The 18,235-nt window shown below is 38.5% G+C and overlaps 1 protein-coding gene across 2 annotated transcripts in view; it reads left to right on the forward strand.

The window, feature by feature from the left end:
- MTM1 (myotubularin 1) overlaps nucleotides 1-18,235 on the forward strand; it is a 42,114-nt gene that overhangs the window by 11,694 nt on the left and 12,185 nt on the right. For both annotated transcript variants that reach the window (XM_039717374.1, XM_039717375.1), the window contains exons 5-10: nucleotides 1,047-1,141; nucleotides 2,161-2,271; nucleotides 3,169-3,270; nucleotides 12,200-12,283; nucleotides 13,430-13,579; nucleotides 15,549-15,737. In XM_039717374.1, coding sequence (XP_039573308.1) covers nucleotides 1,047-1,141; nucleotides 2,161-2,271; nucleotides 3,169-3,270; nucleotides 12,200-12,283; nucleotides 13,430-13,579; nucleotides 15,549-15,737 — 731 coding nt within the window. The remainder of the gene's footprint in view (nucleotides 1-1,046; nucleotides 1,142-2,160; nucleotides 2,272-3,168; nucleotides 3,271-12,199; nucleotides 12,284-13,429; nucleotides 13,580-15,548; nucleotides 15,738-18,235) is intronic.

Below are 18,235 nucleotides of genomic sequence, written 5' to 3' on the forward strand. Positions count from 1 at the left end.
TTACTCTTCCTTGACAGAGGGCATGAACAGGGCTTTTCTGCTCTTGTTGGCTTTTACATACATAAATGCTGTAGCATGAGGGAGATTAATGTACTGTGTAGTTTTGTTTTCTTGATGGAGGCTCTTCCTGAAATGGAAGTGTCTGTTGGAGTCTGTTTTTCACTTGTGCAGCTTCTCCTCCCCTATGCCCAGATTTGTTGAGTTTTGTAAACAAGATCGGCTTAGTTGAAAACAAAGTGGTGATTCAGAGGAAGCAGTTTTGTTTTTAATGAAGGTGTGAGGGAGAAGGTGTGGGACTAAGATGGATGTATGATGTGATCCTTATGGAAATTGTGCTTTGTGGCACTGCACTGGAATAGGGCACTTTCTGTGGAAGGCAGACAAATAGATTGGGCTAAAGAAATGAGTGGACAGGAAGGAATAAATGGAAGTCTTTAATGTCATGGTTGGACTCGATCTTGAGGTATCTTTTCCAGTCTTAACAATTCTGTGATTCTGTTTTCATTGCTTCACTTAAATCTTTTTGAATGGTATGTGTTAGTATTTGTTCTGTTACTGTCCTTGCTGAAACACTACTGGTGGCCCTACTCTGTTTGATTGCCTCAAATTGAAATGTAATGTTTCTTTGCAGCATGGTGAGTTCCCTAAACACTCTTCAGCTTGAACTACTACTTCAGTAGAGAGTTGTTTACAGAATGGTGTAATAGTATCAACAATGTGTTTGTTTTGGGATGGTGAATAGACTGCAGTACAGTAATAACAGTACTCCCTGTTCTGTGTCCTCCTGTGTAGTGCTGAGAAAGAAAACACAAATATAACTAGGGAAGGCTACTGAAATCTGTGCACTTTATTTGGACCAATGTAGTATATGAGTCTTTCACATTTTCTTAATAATTCAAGTAGATAAAACTTAAATGTATTACTTTCTAAATTAATTTACCTCTGAGTACAGCTCTTGTTTTGTTTTACTGCTATGTAAGTAGTACTGTCCTCAGTTCTCATTTTGTCTTTCCACAATCTTTTAAGAAATACTACATTTCTTACAGACAAAGATGTCATTTATATGTGTCCATTTAATGGCCCCGTTAAAGGAAGAGTGTACATCACAAACTACAGGCTGTACCTAAGAAGTGTGGAAAATGTGAGTAATATGCCACAATTACTTCATGGGATGAGTTGGCTTTAAACTCCCTTCCGTTCACCCCCACTGCCTTTGATTTATTTTGTGGCCAGTTCATTTGTTTTAGTTTTGGCACACATATGCTTGTGGGATTGCATGGGAGGCTTTTTGCTTGAAATGATCTGTAATGTTTGTAATAACCATATCTTAATTCTGTAATGACTAAATAGTAATTGCCTTTGTGCCACTGAGATATCTGTATTAAAATACAAGTTCTTTAAAATTAATTGTGTTGTAAAAGTGTGATTTTTGCCTGGTAAAATTACAGTTTAATCACTTACACTGAACTGATACCTGTATCTTTTGTCTGTCAGAGCTTTTTTGATAGCTGTTCCCTTTACACTTTAATGTGTGATAGATCAAGAGCAGTAACTAATGATGTGCAATAGTTCTTAAAATGGCTGTCAGTAAACCAAGACTTTGATTGTCCTTGCTGTTAGAAAAGAAAAATACTTTGATCAGTAGACCCTTCTATGGGTAGGGGAAGTGGTAATATGTTTGATAAGCAGTGACATGGAAAAGAGTAAAATGTGCTTGTGATCTTTCATAATGTGTTTTGTTTTTTTTAAATAAGGATTTGGGACTATTGAACTGAGGTCTTTCTGACTGCAGCTAACTGTACTAGTAATGTCTTTTTTCATTCAGTTCTGCTTTATGCTGTATATCAATACAGCAGTATTAACAAGCAGGGGCAATCAGTGTGTAGCAGAAGGCATCTCTTAGGGTGTTGCCACTGTTTTCTCTGCATACTGAACAAGGCATGAAATATTTTTGTAGCATGTTAAACTGGATGATACTCAAGGCTGTAGAGTGACTGTACAGACTTCATAACATGCTGGGAGAGGAGACTCAAAGGCAGAAACATGCTTTTGTCTCCTGTATGTATTTCATGTCTGCCTTCTCTTCTGGAATGCACAAGAACATTTTGCTTGAGTCTTTTTTTCACATTAACCTTTTCCTTACTCAAACTTTTCTTGCAGGATCCTGTTGTGATACTGAATGTTCCATTGGGTGTAATTTCAAGGATTGAAAAAATGGGAGGAGCTTCAAGCAGAGGAGAGAACTCTTATGGATTAGATATAACCTGTAAAGTAAGACTTCCCAATAATTCAGTAGAAAATGAAATCTAGAGTGGTTTTGTCTCACTGATCACCTATTTATAGGAAGAGAAAAGTACATGCTTACGGATGAATTTAAAAAGAGCTTTTTGAAACTGGACAGGGAAATGCCTTTTGTATAAAGGGCTGTTTAACTGACATTCCTGCATGCAAGGGGAGAGGTTGGTCTTGCTTTCCAAATCACTAATTGACAAGGTTTTGAACATCAGTTGTATTTTAGGGCATTATTACTGCTCTGCTTTGTTATTTGTTCTAAAATGAATATTTTAAATAATTCTGATATCTTTGAAGAGCACCTCAAACAAGGACTTTATAAACTATAAAGCCAGTAAAAAGTTTATGTAAAAAATATCTATAGTATTACAAAAAATTTACACCATGGAAAACCATGGTCATAGGGGAGTTCCCAGTGGATAACTCAGGGTCCTTTACTGGATTCATGGAGTGTGTGCACATTTGATTCTTAGTAGTTAATGCACAGATTGCTTATTTTTGACACCAGTGATGAGAACATAAGAACAATGTATTTTACACACATTATTGGCAAATCTTTCTTTCAAAAACAGAGTAATTCCCATCCTGCAAGCTGTCAGTGGCTCATGAGACTTTTTAGTGACTCGAATAGAGCCATTTCTGAAGGCTTCATGGCAAAGTGCTGTTTGCAGCACACAGAGTGTGGTCCTGCTGTATTTGTACAATTCTTACACTCTATTCTGTTTTATGGGATAAGAAATAAACCTGAACATTCACAAGAGTTTGAGGTGTGTTACAAGCAGATTCTAAATCATGTTTAGTGTATAATATAGCACTTGTATAGAGAGAAGCCTCTTACAGCTTTGGCTCACCTAACAGATAATGGCTTTCTTTTAGGATATGAGGAATTTACGGTTTGCATTAAAACAAGAAGGGCACAGTAGAAGAGATATATTTGAAGTCCTCACAAAATATGCTTTTCCCCAGTCACATAACATGGTAAGTTACATCATTTCTATTGCTGAGTTGTATTAATGCAGAGCTCTTGCCAGTTAACTACCTATTTGACCTAGTATTGGCTACATCATGGCTGCTTAAAAAGTATAACCACAGAACCTGGTGTTAGCATAAACTAAACAGCAGCTTTTATTTTGTATATTTACAACACTTAAATCTATATATTTTGTAAAATTATGGATGTACTTCAGATATACTACTGAGCACCTCTGCTCCATACAGATTTCATTGCTTAGAAACTGCAAGTTTATTGTCCCTTGTTTTCTTGAAAACATTAATTAATCAAGTAGTCTCCAAGGCAGTGGTAAGTATGACTCTTCAAGGGTTTTACTTCAGGAGAAAATTATATGGTAAGACAACACTTGTTTTATTGATTAAACTAATGAAAAATATAACAGGAAGTCATTTATGAATTTGCGCAGGTTTATTTCAGGGTAAAAAAGCATCTTGTGGAAGGAATTGAGCAACAATGATGCAAGCTAATAATTATCTTCCATTTCTTAAAATCTATGAACTGTGCTTATTGTGAGTGATTTGACATCTCTTTAGTAAATGCTTTATTTTGTCCATTGTAATACTCAATTTACACTTCATTGGTGTGCTTTAATTTGGGATAATTGTATAAGAACACTTTTTGTAAAGTATTGGGAGCTTCTGCTCTGAATTTTAAGAACTTTATTCAAAGAATTGTTGAGTATACAAGGCTGCAGTAAGAATCTTGCTTCTTTCCAGGAATGTATGTGTCAGTCTATGGAGTGGACTTTATAAACATTTAATTCTTTAAAACTTTTCTGCAGAAATTTTCCTTCTATATACAAACTGTGGAGTGAAAGCATAAGAGAAAATAAATGCTTTTGCTTAGAATATTTTGTATTGGTAACAAATAGGCCTTCAGAAATGAAATGGATTTTTACATTTAGGTAGGTGTGAGGAGTTGTAATCACAAATAAGATAGTTGTTAAAGAAGTGAATATATCTAATTCTTCTGTTCCCATTTTATCAATTTTAAAATAGTGAATGATTGAAAGGATGACAGGATATGTGAACCTTGAAAGTATGATGTAAAAGAAGAAGCTGTATGTGGAAATACCAAGTTATGGAGAGGTTCAGATCAAAAGTGTCTTCTCGACATCACAGGGTTTTGGCTTCTGCTGCAAGAGGGTTGTGGATTGGGTTATCCAGGGCACAGTCAAGTGTATTGTTGAATATTTCCTGTGTTGTAGATTCTGTCATGCCCATGCCATCCACAATATCATGAGGAAGAGGGGTTTTTTTGATAGTAGTAGTGAATATGGGCAAATCAAGTTGTAACTGACTTAGGAGTGTGTCTTGTGGGATAATCCAGCTATGGGGTGTGAATACCTTGGTGATGAGATGGGGACTTCTATTGGGTTCTTCATCCAAAAAGACCTGGAGATCCTGTCTGGTGATGGCAGTGAGTGATCTGTGGAGTTGGCCACTTCCTGCCTTATTTGCTGGACCTGTTGAACCTAATAAAGCTCATCATTATATGGCCTGTGTGAAGGCCACTTGCCAACAGAAGTTAAGCTTAATACCAAAAGTCTTGGTTGAGGGCAGTAGTAATTTGGCCCTTGGATTCAGTAAAGCACAAAAGTTGGGGAGACAGTGACAGTGTGGAGGGAGGGTGGCTGTGCTTTGTCTCATAACTATGTCTGAAGCAGAGTATGCCTGTTAGAAAGCAGGATTACTTTGGAGGGAAATAAAGTGAGCCTGTGTTCCATCTGAAGTTGCAACTGTCCTTATTTTCAATGTCACAGTGTTGATGAGCCCTTAACTTTAACATGAGCAAAACAAGTGTGTGATTTTTTTTGGCGTGCTTTCATTGTATTTTGGCAAGCAGTTTAAACTGATCCTGCCAAAGGTGAGTGTTTCTGCCTGGTTTTCCATTCCTGTCTTGCTTTTTGTTGCATGAGTTTGAGGCTGCATGATGAACCACATAGGGAACTGAAAGGAACTAAAGTTATCAAGGAGATAAAAATAAAAGCTTTACTCTGAGTTATTTCCTGTCTTGTTAGTCCAAAGTAAGAGTGGTGTGAAAGCATCTTTGGGTGGATGTGAATGAGAAGGGATGATGGCACTGCTCCTTTCAGTGGCTGGTTTAGATCAAGGTTTCACTGTGTGAGTGTGGCAGGGTGTTGGGACTGTGCATGCCTGCCTTCCCCTTGCAGTGCTGTCTAACGCTCTGGCTCTGTAGCCAGCTCACACAGGGAGGTGTTCTACAAAGAACATGACAGCTGAGTGGAGATGGAAGCCCTCTGATACTCAAATGCTGAGCTCTGGCTCTTCTCTGATCTCCTCTCTACCTTTCAGTTGTGTGGTTGATTATTCTTCTGATACCAAACTGATATTTGTATAATTGCTAAGCCAGCATAACTCACCCAGCACAAAATATTCTGGTTAGTCTTATGCTGCTTTGAATAATTTGGGGAGACCTGGTTTGAAATCAGTATGCATCAGAACCAGTGCAAGAGTGGACATGTGAGTGGAGCAGGTAAAAGGCAGGAGAGAAAAGAGGGGAATGTCCTGTTTTTATCAATGATAAATATTAATTTAACTTTGACCATCTTCCATCTTCAACGGAAACTGAATCCTTGATGTTTAGCTGGTTCAGCAGCACTGATGCTTGTACAGCTTTGCAGTGGAAATAAGATACCATCAGGACAATAAAATTCTAATGCTTTACTGTCCTGATTTTTATCTATATTTTTATATTTTATGTCAGATTTTTATGTGATTGATTTTCAGCTATAGTAGAACTTTACCCAAAGAGCTGATTCTGAACAGGAAGTGCTAGAGATGCCTTGCTTCTGTTTTCTTCATGCTGTTCTATTCTCGTACAAATGGATGGTAAATAAAACCCAAAAGGTGATTTCTGAGTGGAGTGTACTTATTGTTTTCAGGATTTGTCTCCATCACCATCCCAACAGCAGTGTTTGAGAGCCTATAATAAATCACAGGCCTGTTCAGAACTGTTCCCCTGTGCCTCAGCATTGTCCTTGGTGCTCACTTACAGAAGCTGATTCTTGTTTGTCTCCAGTTTGGGCATAGGTTGGGTTCAGACATCCTTGAATCAGTAACTTAAAGTAAAATCTGATAGTTCATCTGACTGACAGCAGAGTTGATGGGCAGCAAGCAGCTGCTGTTGCTAATCCTCTGTTACATTTGCAAACTTGGGCTAATTGAAACAAAATTGTTGCTGAAAGTTTGCTTTTTTTTAACGACTGAAAAAATGAAACCAAAATAGTCAGCCCCCCTCCCCCCCCAAAATGAGATGTTTTAGTACACCACAAAAGATGAGATATATTTGGTCTCTGTAGTTTAGTTTCTGCATAGCAGCTGCTTCACTTCCTCAACTTACCATGAAAGTACACATCATCATTTTTCTGAGATTGTTCAGCACCACAGTATCTGCACAGTCGGTGTTTATTCCTAACCCCAGTAGGTCTGTGGGAATGCCCATTTTGATGAGACTGGTGGCTGTGCTGGCTGACTGGAAGTGCTCCTGATGTCACTGCTTATCCTGGCCTGTGAAATGTCTGAGGGTCAGCTCACACCAGTGTTGCTGCTGGATCTGCACAGGTGACTTCAGCTGGAGCAGGGCTGGCCATGGGGCCTGTCTGACAGGGCACCTGGATTTGCAAAGAACCCCTTGGCTTGAGGCTTCCTTCCCCATGACACACCAGAGCCAGGGCAGCAGGGGTGTGACAGTGTTCACAAAGTTATACCAGCACTACAATGTCTGACCTTAGTTTTTGGATCAATGGGTAAGATGTAACTGGCTAGCTTGTAGTAATGGCATTCTAAATGCCATTAATAATGGCAAGAATAATATATTTATTTTTAAATACACCGAGAAGCTGTCAGCCTTTACAGTGAGTAAAAACTTAGTGATTTATTATATGCAAAAAGCATACATCAGTGAGTTAGAAATATAAAATGCAATTGGATTTCTTCACAGGTGTGTGGCACATTTTTATTCTAGGTTTGCTGCTTTCTTCTTTTGCAATGCATAAAGATTGGTCAGATATTTCCTATGTTGTGTCTACATTATATATTCATGTACAAGTATAACATGTATTTATGTGCTGTGTTTCCATAAGAGTAAATATGTAGCTATTGTATTTATATTGATATTTGTATATTTACATTACATTTATCCTGCTGAATAGACTGCTTGCTAAACTGTAATTGTCAGATTGCAGATGCTTTCTTCTTTACCTCACAGAACTATGTTGTGTTTTGAGCTACAATGTATTGCACATTATTTTTGTGCACTAAATGAGAAGGAGAAATTGAATGTTAAAGACAAGCACTCTGTCTGTGGGAGGCTTAAAAATAGAGACTGTATTGAAATTGTGGGTTAACACCTGCGAGGAAGTAAACTATTATTTGCACAGTGAAGCATGGAAAGTAGCTTACCAAAACTGTGATAAGATTTGAAAGATTTTTTTTTTTTTAAGTGTAGTAGCCTTCTGGTTCAAGTGAAGCAATAGTTATCTGCTTTTAGGCTGTGGATCTGCAATGAAATCCCTACTTCCATTTTGTGCAGGGGCTTTTAATTTGCTTTTGGAAAAAAATCTTAGCTGTTGCATAGTGAGTCTTGCTTGGTTTTGCCAACTATAGGTATTGAAAAGTCACAAACTTTGCACCCAAAAAGTGTTCTGAGTGGTGATTTACTACACTTCCTTGATTTCTTACTTGCTTAATGTTTTCTTAGATTTCTTCTTTCTGTTTCCCGTGGTAGGTGAAAAGAATTAGAAACTTATTTTTAATTAGTTGATAAACTAATCAGAGTTGATGGGCTTCCATCGGACATGTAGTATTAATGTCCATCAAACTTATAACAGACATGATCAGTGCATTGGAAATGGCTGCAGATTATCCTGCCTTGAACTCAAGATGTGAGATAAATAATCAGTATAACTTGAGGGAAATCTGTCTTTTGTTTAGGTACCTTTCAGCAAGCCAGTCTCAGTGCTGAGAGGGGGATGCCAGCTCAGGCTTGCTGCCTGAAACCCTGGTATGTTGAGCAGGTGGTTTGCCTGAAACTCGTGCTGCTGTTTGTCCTTAGCACCCAACCAAACTACTGCAGACTTGTCTCAGGTGCACCTGTGCAAAACCATAGTTCTGCTTTTTGGTTATATGTTCTTGATTTTGAAAAACCTATTCATGATCTCAAAAAATCCACAGTGAAGCCCACTTCTATTTTACTGCAGTATTCTTCTGAACCTGAATATCTCTTATATGTAGATTTTATGTTTTTATTCTAATTTCCACTCCAATCTGGACACATGTGATGAAGCTGCAGTTGATTTAATTCTGGGGAAGATAGACTGTGCAGCGGGAGATGCAGGGAAAAGCTTTTTGTTGGAGAGGCAGGATTAACAATGAGAGAAAGGAATGGAATTCTGTGTATGTAGAGGGAAGAAAAAATTAATGGAGGTCAGGGTGGAGACTCTGAGTGCCTAAAGTGTTGTTTGGGGAGAAGGAGGATCTAGGAGGGATGTACCCTAGATTTGAAGGGAAGATGTGTGAAGAAGGCATAGAACTGACCAACCTTTTATTACTGTGGTATTTGAAAGGCTTTCCTGAGTGAATAATGGTGCACTGGGAGAGGCTGGCAGGGTTTCTGCCTTGCGGGGCCAGGCGCTGCTCATGTCGCTCTCCGACCTTGCTCTGCCCTCTGCATCTGAAGGCTATAAATACCCACCCAGCTGCTCTGTACCCACTGCCTGTGGCACTGCTGGGACTCCCTGCTTCCCTCCCCACGTGCCAGTGTGTGTGTGAGGGGCTCTGATGTGAAGGAGCCTGTATCCACAAACAGCTAAGCCATGGAATTCTACTAAGATAGCACCTCTCAGATCTTACATCAGGTATAAAGAGAACCTGTGCATGTTATACTGTGAATGGCATAATTTCTCCTTCCTGTTTATTTCTGTTCCTTTTGCCTGCTGCACTCAGATTTTGTGCACTGTGAGGCGAAAGCTTCAGTGGCATTGAGTTGATCGAGACATAAATACACAAACATACTGCATTTAATCTGTAGTCTTGGCTTGTTCAGGACAAAAGTATAAATATGTGGGTCATTAGTGCAGATGTGAAGCTAACCTGAACTATAGCAAACCCTTCTGGGATCTACCTAATGTGTTTATGGCATTTACTTGTTCACTATAATGTGGTTTATCAGTTTGGTTGCATTAGAATAATAAAATATGCAATTCAACAAAAATTGTTTTTCAGTAGGAATTACTTGATATTGCTTATTACCATATTTTGTTTCAAGCAAAAAGAAGTAATGTCCAAACATGTGTTAAATAAGGCTTGTACTGACACAGGTCAGAAAATGCAGCTGTAGTTAAGCATATATCTTGTATTAAGTTTATGATTCTTATAATAAAATTATTATAAATGTGGGTTGCTTGTTACAGTCAAGTAAGGTAAACTGTAGTTAGAAATTAAATAGACCTGTATGAATTGAGTATAACTATATGTAGAGTATTGCATTTGTGTATTTCCTACTCTGTTTTAATGACAACATAAGAGCAATAATTGTGTGTTTTGTTGGGAGAAGTGGGCCTAAGGTATGGTGGGGATGTTACTGTGTTTCAGACTCCACAGTTAGGCTGGACTAAAGCTCAGGCCATCTTCACAGTGTTTCAAGTCTTGTCTGAGAAGCTATTGAGAGTGGTGGAAATGGAATTCAAATCTTTAATCTTTTGGTACAATGAGTAAGAATTTCAGTAGTCACCAGATTAACTGTGCAGTCTGTACATGATGGTGCACATTAAAATGTGTGTATGTCAACCTTTTGCTAAAATTTAGTCAATGCTTGCAGAAGAAAAATAATTTTTAGTCATCAGGATTTTAGAGATTGGTAATTTTTAAATACTATTCTTGTGTAGTATAAAGCAGGAGTTTTTTCAGAATTGTTGACATAAAAACCTGAGTCCAAATTTTGCTCCATACATCTTTGTATTCATTCTAGTGTTCTGTGATTTAAAACTTCAGGTTTTTGCTGGTTGATCTATTCTACTAACAATTTTTTTCTTATTGAGCAACATAGGAAGAATTTGTACTGCCTGAAATATCAACAAAACTGATGAAGCATAACTGTCCACTTAAATAGTTAAGGGCTGTGTGACTGTGAGCTTTGGTAGCAGATGTGGTAAAGCTGCTGTAGCCAAGCATTTTAAATGAATCATGCTGTACATAGTAGGACATTGTTCTTTCAAAAGGATTCAATCCATCCCCTCTTGCATAATAAATTTAACCCTGGTTTTTAAAAGATGAAAACAAAATGCATTTTTCCCTCTGATGTCTTGTGAATTTTTTTGTGGGTGACATGAGCAGCATAGCTGCCATTTATTTTTAGTTCAGAACAACACCTTTTTTTATTTTTGTCAGTAAAAACCTGTTCTATGTACCAGCTATCACAGTGCACTGTAATAAACTCATGAGTTTTGCTTACCAGGGCTTCAGATGGGTAATTTTTACTTTCTTATGAGAAAACTTGCAGTAAGTAGGAACTTAAATAAAAGACTTACTCCTGCCTTCAAGACATATTTTAAGTGACCTGTTAGGATTCCAGTGTTTCTCTTTCATACTGTTCTAAGATTCTCCTTTGTCTCTGGGTCCTTGGTGAATTCTTAGCATAGTTGCTCTTTGGGATATAGCAAATTCCTTTGGGAGGAGGGGATGGTTCTTGTGTGTAGCTGTTTATTAATAGTTCAGCAAATCAGTTGCATCTACTGCTTCAGATAGTGATACTGCTATTTTGGTGTATTCCTTGTTTGCAATTGAACAACCTTTTTCAAGTTTTTAATGAATTCTGATATTTTCATCTACTTTTCATGGTATGTTTTTTTTCTGATAGAGTAGATGTCCACCTCTTCATCTCTCCCTCCATACCACTTCATAGCAGTTCACGTAGTAAAAAGAGTTTGTAATGTTTATTCGCACTGAGGGTCTACTTGTTTAAAAATGGTCAAGACATTCAGAAAATAAAACCAGGGAGTGCATTGTTTACTTGTGCAAACTCACCAATGAGTGCACTTGCTCTAAAGTAGGGATTTAATTTAAAATTCTGGTTTGTAAAACTAGTGACGTAAAGCATCTTGAGTGAGCAGTAACATCCGTTTAAAATATTTGTTTACTTGAACTACATGAGGAAAAAACTTCTCCTTCCGAGGGGGATTCAGTTTTGTGTTTTGATGTGAACTGTTCAGTGTTTAAAGCAGCGTAACTTATTGGGCTGAGCAGAGTTGCCCAGAGCCTTCCTAAGGTTCAAAGCCTCCTCCTGGGCAGGGTGTGGTGGTGCAGGTTTGAGGAATTGCCTTCTCTCTGGACCTTTGTAGCTGGAATCACACCTCAGACCACAAGTTTTTCCTTGCTTAGCTGGGGAGAGGATGCAGAAAGGCAGCTGCTTCCTAATGGCAATGAATAGCAATTAAAAGCTTTTTCTATTTTGAATTTAGCATCTAATATTGTATGTTATAATTGAGCCTGTGCCTATTGGAGAAAATTTGGTGAGAAGACAGTAGTTTATTTAGTGATAATGTGAAATATGGGAAATAAACCATTCTAAAGCATTTCAATCTCCTGACAGTAAAAAAGAAAAAAAATTCAACCTGTTAACCTTTATAATTTCTGGGGTTTTTGTTACCTTGTAACTGTTGTCATATTTTCATTATTTTCATTACCAGATCTGTATTTTTTGTTACTTTTCCTTTGCTTCATAGTGTTTCACATACCAGATAGAAATGGAGAGAGTAGGGCTGCCATGGAGCAGTCAGCCCTATTTTGTAGTGAGCATTAGGGTATAACTGATGATGAGCCCTCATATTTGCCATTTGCAGTCAGAGTTTGGTGTAATATCTTTTATATCTTACAGCCATTTTTTGCCTTTGTAAATGAAGAAAAGTTTCCTGAAAATGGGTGGATGGTGTACAACCCGATGTCTGAATACAGGAGACAGGTGGGTTATTACAGTTGCCATTGCCTGGTGCTTTCACATCTCCCAGCTTGCATAGAGGAATTACTGTTTGTACATTTCTCTTATCAGCTGTTGGGAGAGGATGGAATTGCAACTTGAAGAAAGGTAAAGGAAAGAAATAAAACACTTGAGCCTTTGAAAAAACCTAGAATGTCACAGGAAGGTAATCTTTGCTCTTCAAAGGAATTTATTGATGCCTCTTACAATGTGCCACTGCTAAGTGAGCAGAGGTTGGAAGAATGTGCCAAATCTGTAACTGTAGTGTCCTAAACTTACACTGGATTTGTTCTTCTTCCCAAAATGAAGTGGGGGAAAAAAACAGCTTGTTTTAGAAACAACATTGCTTTACAGAAATTACAGATGTCTGTCAGTATTCTTCCTTGCTCTTTATGTGGTCTTGGACAAATGTCAATGAAAGAGGATGGTATTTCATTTTTAAATGTCTGTTAGATAATTAAGGTATGACATTACAAAAAATTAAATAGAGAATAAGAACTTCCTTAATTTTTTTTACCCTCCATAGTTTTTTTGGTTCATGGTTTAGAAGCCTAAGGCACAAAAAAGGTAAAATACAAACACCCACACAAACCCCGCCTTGCATGTGTGGAGGACTTAGCAGTATTTCTCCTGGTAATGCCTTACTGCTCAGAGTGCAACAAGGAGTTGTTCTTTCTCTATAAGAAAGTTACCCTGAATTTTACTTTTAACCTGATGGTAGTACCAGGCTGCAGGGAAGAAAGGTTATAGTGAGATTTTCTCCTCCACAGTCTCTCTTTACCAGAGAAGGTGGAAAAGCAGAACTTTAGGCAAGGAGAGAAGGTCATTTTCTTTCCTCAAAGCCACAGTTAAAGAAATACATCTCCTAGTTTCAGTCATTGTTTGGAGAGTTACTATAAGGCTAAAATTGTGTGCATAAGGGTATGAGATGGCTCTGCAGCTGTTTAAGGCTGTGAATCCATCTCCAGTGAGCTGCTTTGTGTGGTCTTGTAATCTTTTTTGCTTCTATTCCTTTGAAACGGTGCTTAGTTAAATTGTTGCCATGTGGCCATAATGTCATGTAAAATTCAGAAGCAGAATTATTACTTGTTCAGCCAAAACCACATGTAATAAGGTCATGTTATGTTTTAGGGGCTGCCTAACGAGCGGTGGCGGGTGACTTTCATTAACGAGCACTACGGGCTGTGTGACACGTACCCATCACTCTTGGTCGTGCCCTACAACGCAACAGATGATGATCTCAAGAAAGTGGCTGCCTTTAGGTCCCGAAATAGAATCCCAGTGAGTATTGGCTGATGGAACTCGCCTGAAAGTGTAGCTAGTTTTTTAAGTTGCATCCAGACAACTTCTTGCTGAACATGACGCAGAGGATGCTTTTTTTTTTGGAAATGGTTGTGGCAAAATAGTTTTGATTGGCTGGGGGTTTTCACTGCTTGAAACTGGTATCTTGGTCAAACCACATTTCCGGTTTTCCCCCATCACCCACAACAGCTCCATTGGTTTTAAGTTGACTTGCCCAGTAACAGTGGCCAGCAGTGCAATTTCTCTTGATGAGGAATGAGCCTTACTGCCATATACACTGGTTACTATTGCTGAATGCCCACGAAAAGTAATCACAAATGATCTGCAAGCAAACCACATGGCATTGAAACGTAGTTCCACTGGTCAGTCCTAAAATAAGACTTCAAGCATAGTCTCTTTAGTGAATTCTTGGGCTTTTTAATGTGCAGAATAAGAGAAACCCATTTGACTTCTTGAGTTTCTGTAATGAAAATTCTATGAGGTAAGAGAATTTTTGTATAGCAGCATAAAAAATACTAATTTCTATCCCAATACTTGTTTTAACTGGTATTTCCCTTTGGCAAACTTGGAAGATGTGCTGGATTCTTAGACAGTATTGGAAAGCTGCCTTGAATCTCAGTTTCAAACAGATGCACAGCTCAATATGACAGATTTTTATTTGATATGGTATTTATCAACAGACTAGGTATAATTATAAATTTACTATATATATATGCACATATACCTGTATAGTATATAATGTGTATAGAGTACATACGTGTAATGTATAGCCTGTGCATGTAGTTCTAATAACCTAACGGTGTCATCCCTGTCACCTCAAAATTCATGACAGGACTTTTGGTATGCTGCACAGTGAGTAATTACCTTAGTAATAGTAATTTTATTAAAATAGTAATTTCATTCTTGTCAAGAAATAGCCACTTATCCTCACCCCCCTCACCTGTGGCAGATGTGTAATGTATAGCCTGTGCATGGAGTTCTAATAACCTAACGGTGTCATCCCTCTCACCTCAAAATTCATGACAGGCCTTTTGGTATGCTGCACAGTAATTACCTTGGTAATAGTAATTTTATTAAAATAGTAATTTCATTCTTGTCAAGAAATAGCCACTTATCCTCACCCCCCTCACCCGTGGCAGATCTTGTTTCTGATCTACACCTCAGGAATGAACACTTTCTGAGGATTGGATTTTGGGCTTTTTTTTGTTTGAATTCTGATCTTCTTTAACTCTGTAAACCACAACTTAGGGAGTGGGTGAGAATACTATTTATTAATATTTTTTAACAATGAAATTGCATTTTTTTTGCCTGCTTTTTGGTTTTCTTGCTTATCTTTAATCTTTGGCACTGCATCTGTTCCCTGGGCAGCTCACTGTCTTTTGTGGCACGTCCTCTGTGGCTCAGAACAACAAAGACAGCATGTGCTTCGCTCCAGTGCCTTCTCTTTGTAAAGAGTGCTAGGGAACAAAATGTGCTTTAAAGAGAAGAGAAAACATTCAAGATACTGCAGGAAGGTTCAACTTCCCTTCCTTATCCAAAAAAAAAAAAAAAAAAGGGAAAAGTTGTAAATGTAGAATTGGAGCATCTTAGTCACCATTTCTACAATCAGTTCATTCTCCTGAGTTGTTTTTTGGTTTCAGCAGAGATTGCTGTGTTTGTTACTAGTTTACTTTTAAGGATATTTTTGTAACCTAAGACTTGTAGGAAAATATTGAAATACACTGGATTATATAGGTAAGTATGATTTCAGTAAGCATTAAATATGTAAGAGAACTCTTTGAAGAATCTTGTGAGACTAGAAGCAGTTGAGATGTCAAGAGATTGTATTTTGAAGAAATAAAAAGTAAGGTGTTAATTTTCATACTGTGGATTTTAAAGAATATAGCTTTAAGTTATGATTTTTGTACTAAAATGAGTTTCCTGTGCCGTGTGTTTGCCACGTGGCCAGGTTCTCTCCTGGATTCATCCAGAGACCCAAGCTGTAATCATGCGCTGCAGTCAGCCCCTGGTTGGAATGAGCGGCAAGCGGAACAAAGATGATGAAAGATACCTCGATATCATCAGGGAGGCCAACGGGCAGATCTCCAAACTGACCATCTATGATGCAAGGCCCAATGTCAATGCCGTTGCAAACAAGGTAAACAGATGCTTCTAATGGCTTAGTTTTGAAGAGAATGAGGAGGAGACTTCACAGTTTTCTGTCAGGAGGTTTTGGAGAAAAATAGTAATCTTAATATAGATAAATTTGCATAATCAGTTACTGAGGCTCAAAGCCATGAAAAGACATGAGTGTCTAAAGTAGGTCCCTAAGCAGAGTTTCAGGACCATATGTGGATTTCCAGACACACTTTACTGTGTCCGTTCTCAGCCAAGCACAGATCTTAGCATGGGGCTGAAGCTGGGCCTGACTCTACTCTGCACTGGAAGGTAGCTGTAGGCTGGTCTGTAGAGCATGTCCCCTGTTGGAATGACAGGCCACCTTTGTGCAATCTGCAGATGCTCTGGGAAAATTCCATCCTAGAAAGGATGTGGGCATAAAGCCAAGCCCACTGACAGGCATCCTTTGTTAGGAAGAAAAGGTGTGCCTGTGGATTACTTTCTCCTCTTCTTCCCCTTCAACTTTGTTGAGGATTAGGTTATTTAAGCAAGCTCAGATAATGCCAGTACACTGTGTCCGTGTAGTTTTTGGCATGGAGCACGGTAGACATGGATGTGCTCCATCTTTATATGCAAAAACCATATTAGGGAGTGGTGATGAAGGGGACAAGTTTAATGCTTTTGTCTTAAGAGAATGTGCCACGCCTGGGGATAGTCCCTTAGTCATGGAACTTCAAACACACATGAAGAGACATGCTCTGCAGTACTTACTAGTGAAGGTGTGTGTCTGCACAGCAAAGAGCATGAGAGCTGAGCTCAAGAGGGTTTGGAACCTGAGTGAAATGATGAGTGTGCTGATCTGGAGAGAAGGAATTCTAGCTTCCGAATAGTTTTGTGGAACAAAGCAAACACCAGTTTAGTGAAATGAGTTCTCGTCAGTGTTTGTGCTGAAAGGAATATGAAATGGTAAAACTTGTTTGCATGTAAGAGGCTTATGTGTAACAAATGTTTAGTTGCTTTCTGGAATAACAATAATAATTCAAGGGGGCAATAATACCGGTAGTTTGCTCTGTGCAAGTTAAGTGCACCTATTTGTACCTCTATAATACAGAATGTAGTTTGTTAAGCTTTGTTACTATGTTTGTGTGTATAGCACACATTCTTTCAGAAACTCTGTCCTAAGGGGCTGTTTTAACCTGATGGTTTATATTTTGAGGGTCAGTCTCAGTTGTTTGCATGTGACTGTACATATCCCATTATCCTCTGCACACTGAATTTTTATGGATGAAAAAAGCATGTCATCTTTCTGTTTGCCTTGTGGAGAGATTGTCAGTTACATCTTTGAAACAAATGGGGTAAAAAATTGAGTTAGTCCAAGAATTGCAGGAAAACTTAAGGTAATGTCTTATAGACAACCTTGTTATGTTCATGTTTTAATTAATTCTTCATATATCTAAGTACGAAATGCTCAATCAGAGCAGTAGACACAGTAGGGTACATTTCTGAGTCTGAGGGAGAATGACATAAAAAGTGCAAATCAATGTTAATCAGGTCTGAAAATATTTTATGAACAGCTGTGAAGATTTGTCTAAGCAAAATTTTGGGCTGTGCTACTCATGCACTGCTGTGTTCCTTGTACATAGGTCAAGACAGTCAGGAGCTGCAGCAGCCCTGATGCTGAAATTACAATCATTCCTCATAAAGACTTACTGTGTTCCTTGTACATAGGTCAAGACAGGAGCTGCAGCAGCCCTGATGCTGAAATTACAATCATTCCTCATAAAGACTTCATAACAATCAAAGGAAAGAGAAAAATACACTCATTGCTTCTTTCACTGTCAGCTCTGATAATAACCCCACATCTGAGAAAAGACATAGAGAGCACAGAGTAGAGATACTGTGCTGCCGTAGAGCAGTGTAGGTGGCACTCATGGGGAAAGGCTACACTGTGCTTTAGGCTCTTGTCTCATGTATGGCTGGTGGCTGCAATAGCATATAAAGGCAAAATACATTTATCCAAATTTATGGCATGTTTTTGCTGTCTGCAGGAAATGCTGCAATTTTGCAGCACTCTGAGCTTGAGGGAGCTGGTGATGTTTAGTGTGGAGAAAAGGAGGCTCGGGGGGACCTTATCACTTTATACAAGTGCCTGAAAGGAGGTTGTAGCCAGGTGGGGGTCAGTCTCTTCTCCCGAGTAACAAATGATGGGGCAAGAGGAAACAGCCTCAGGTTGCACCAGGAGAGTTTAAATTGGATATCAGGAAAATTTCATTTGTAGAATGGCTGTCCAGGGAAGTGGTTGAATTGCTGTCCCTAGAAGTATTTAAAAGATGTGGCACTTGGGAGCACAATTTACTGGTGGGCTTGGCACTGCTGGATTAATGGCTGGACTCAATGATCTTAAAGGTCTTTTCCAACCCAAACAACTTCATGTTTATCTTTGGAAAGTCTCGTCAGTGGCTTTGCGCCCTAAAATGTGTGGGTTTGCTGCTTCCTTTTGTGACCAGGCACATCCTTTGTAGTGGTGATGGTGAAATG

Source organism: Passer montanus, unplaced genomic scaffold (genome assembly GCF_014805655.1).
Source record: "Passer montanus isolate IOZ18808 unplaced genomic scaffold, ASM1480565v1 scaffold38, whole genome shotgun sequence".
Lineage (NCBI taxonomy): Eukaryota > Metazoa > Chordata > Aves > Passeriformes > Passeridae > Passer > Passer montanus.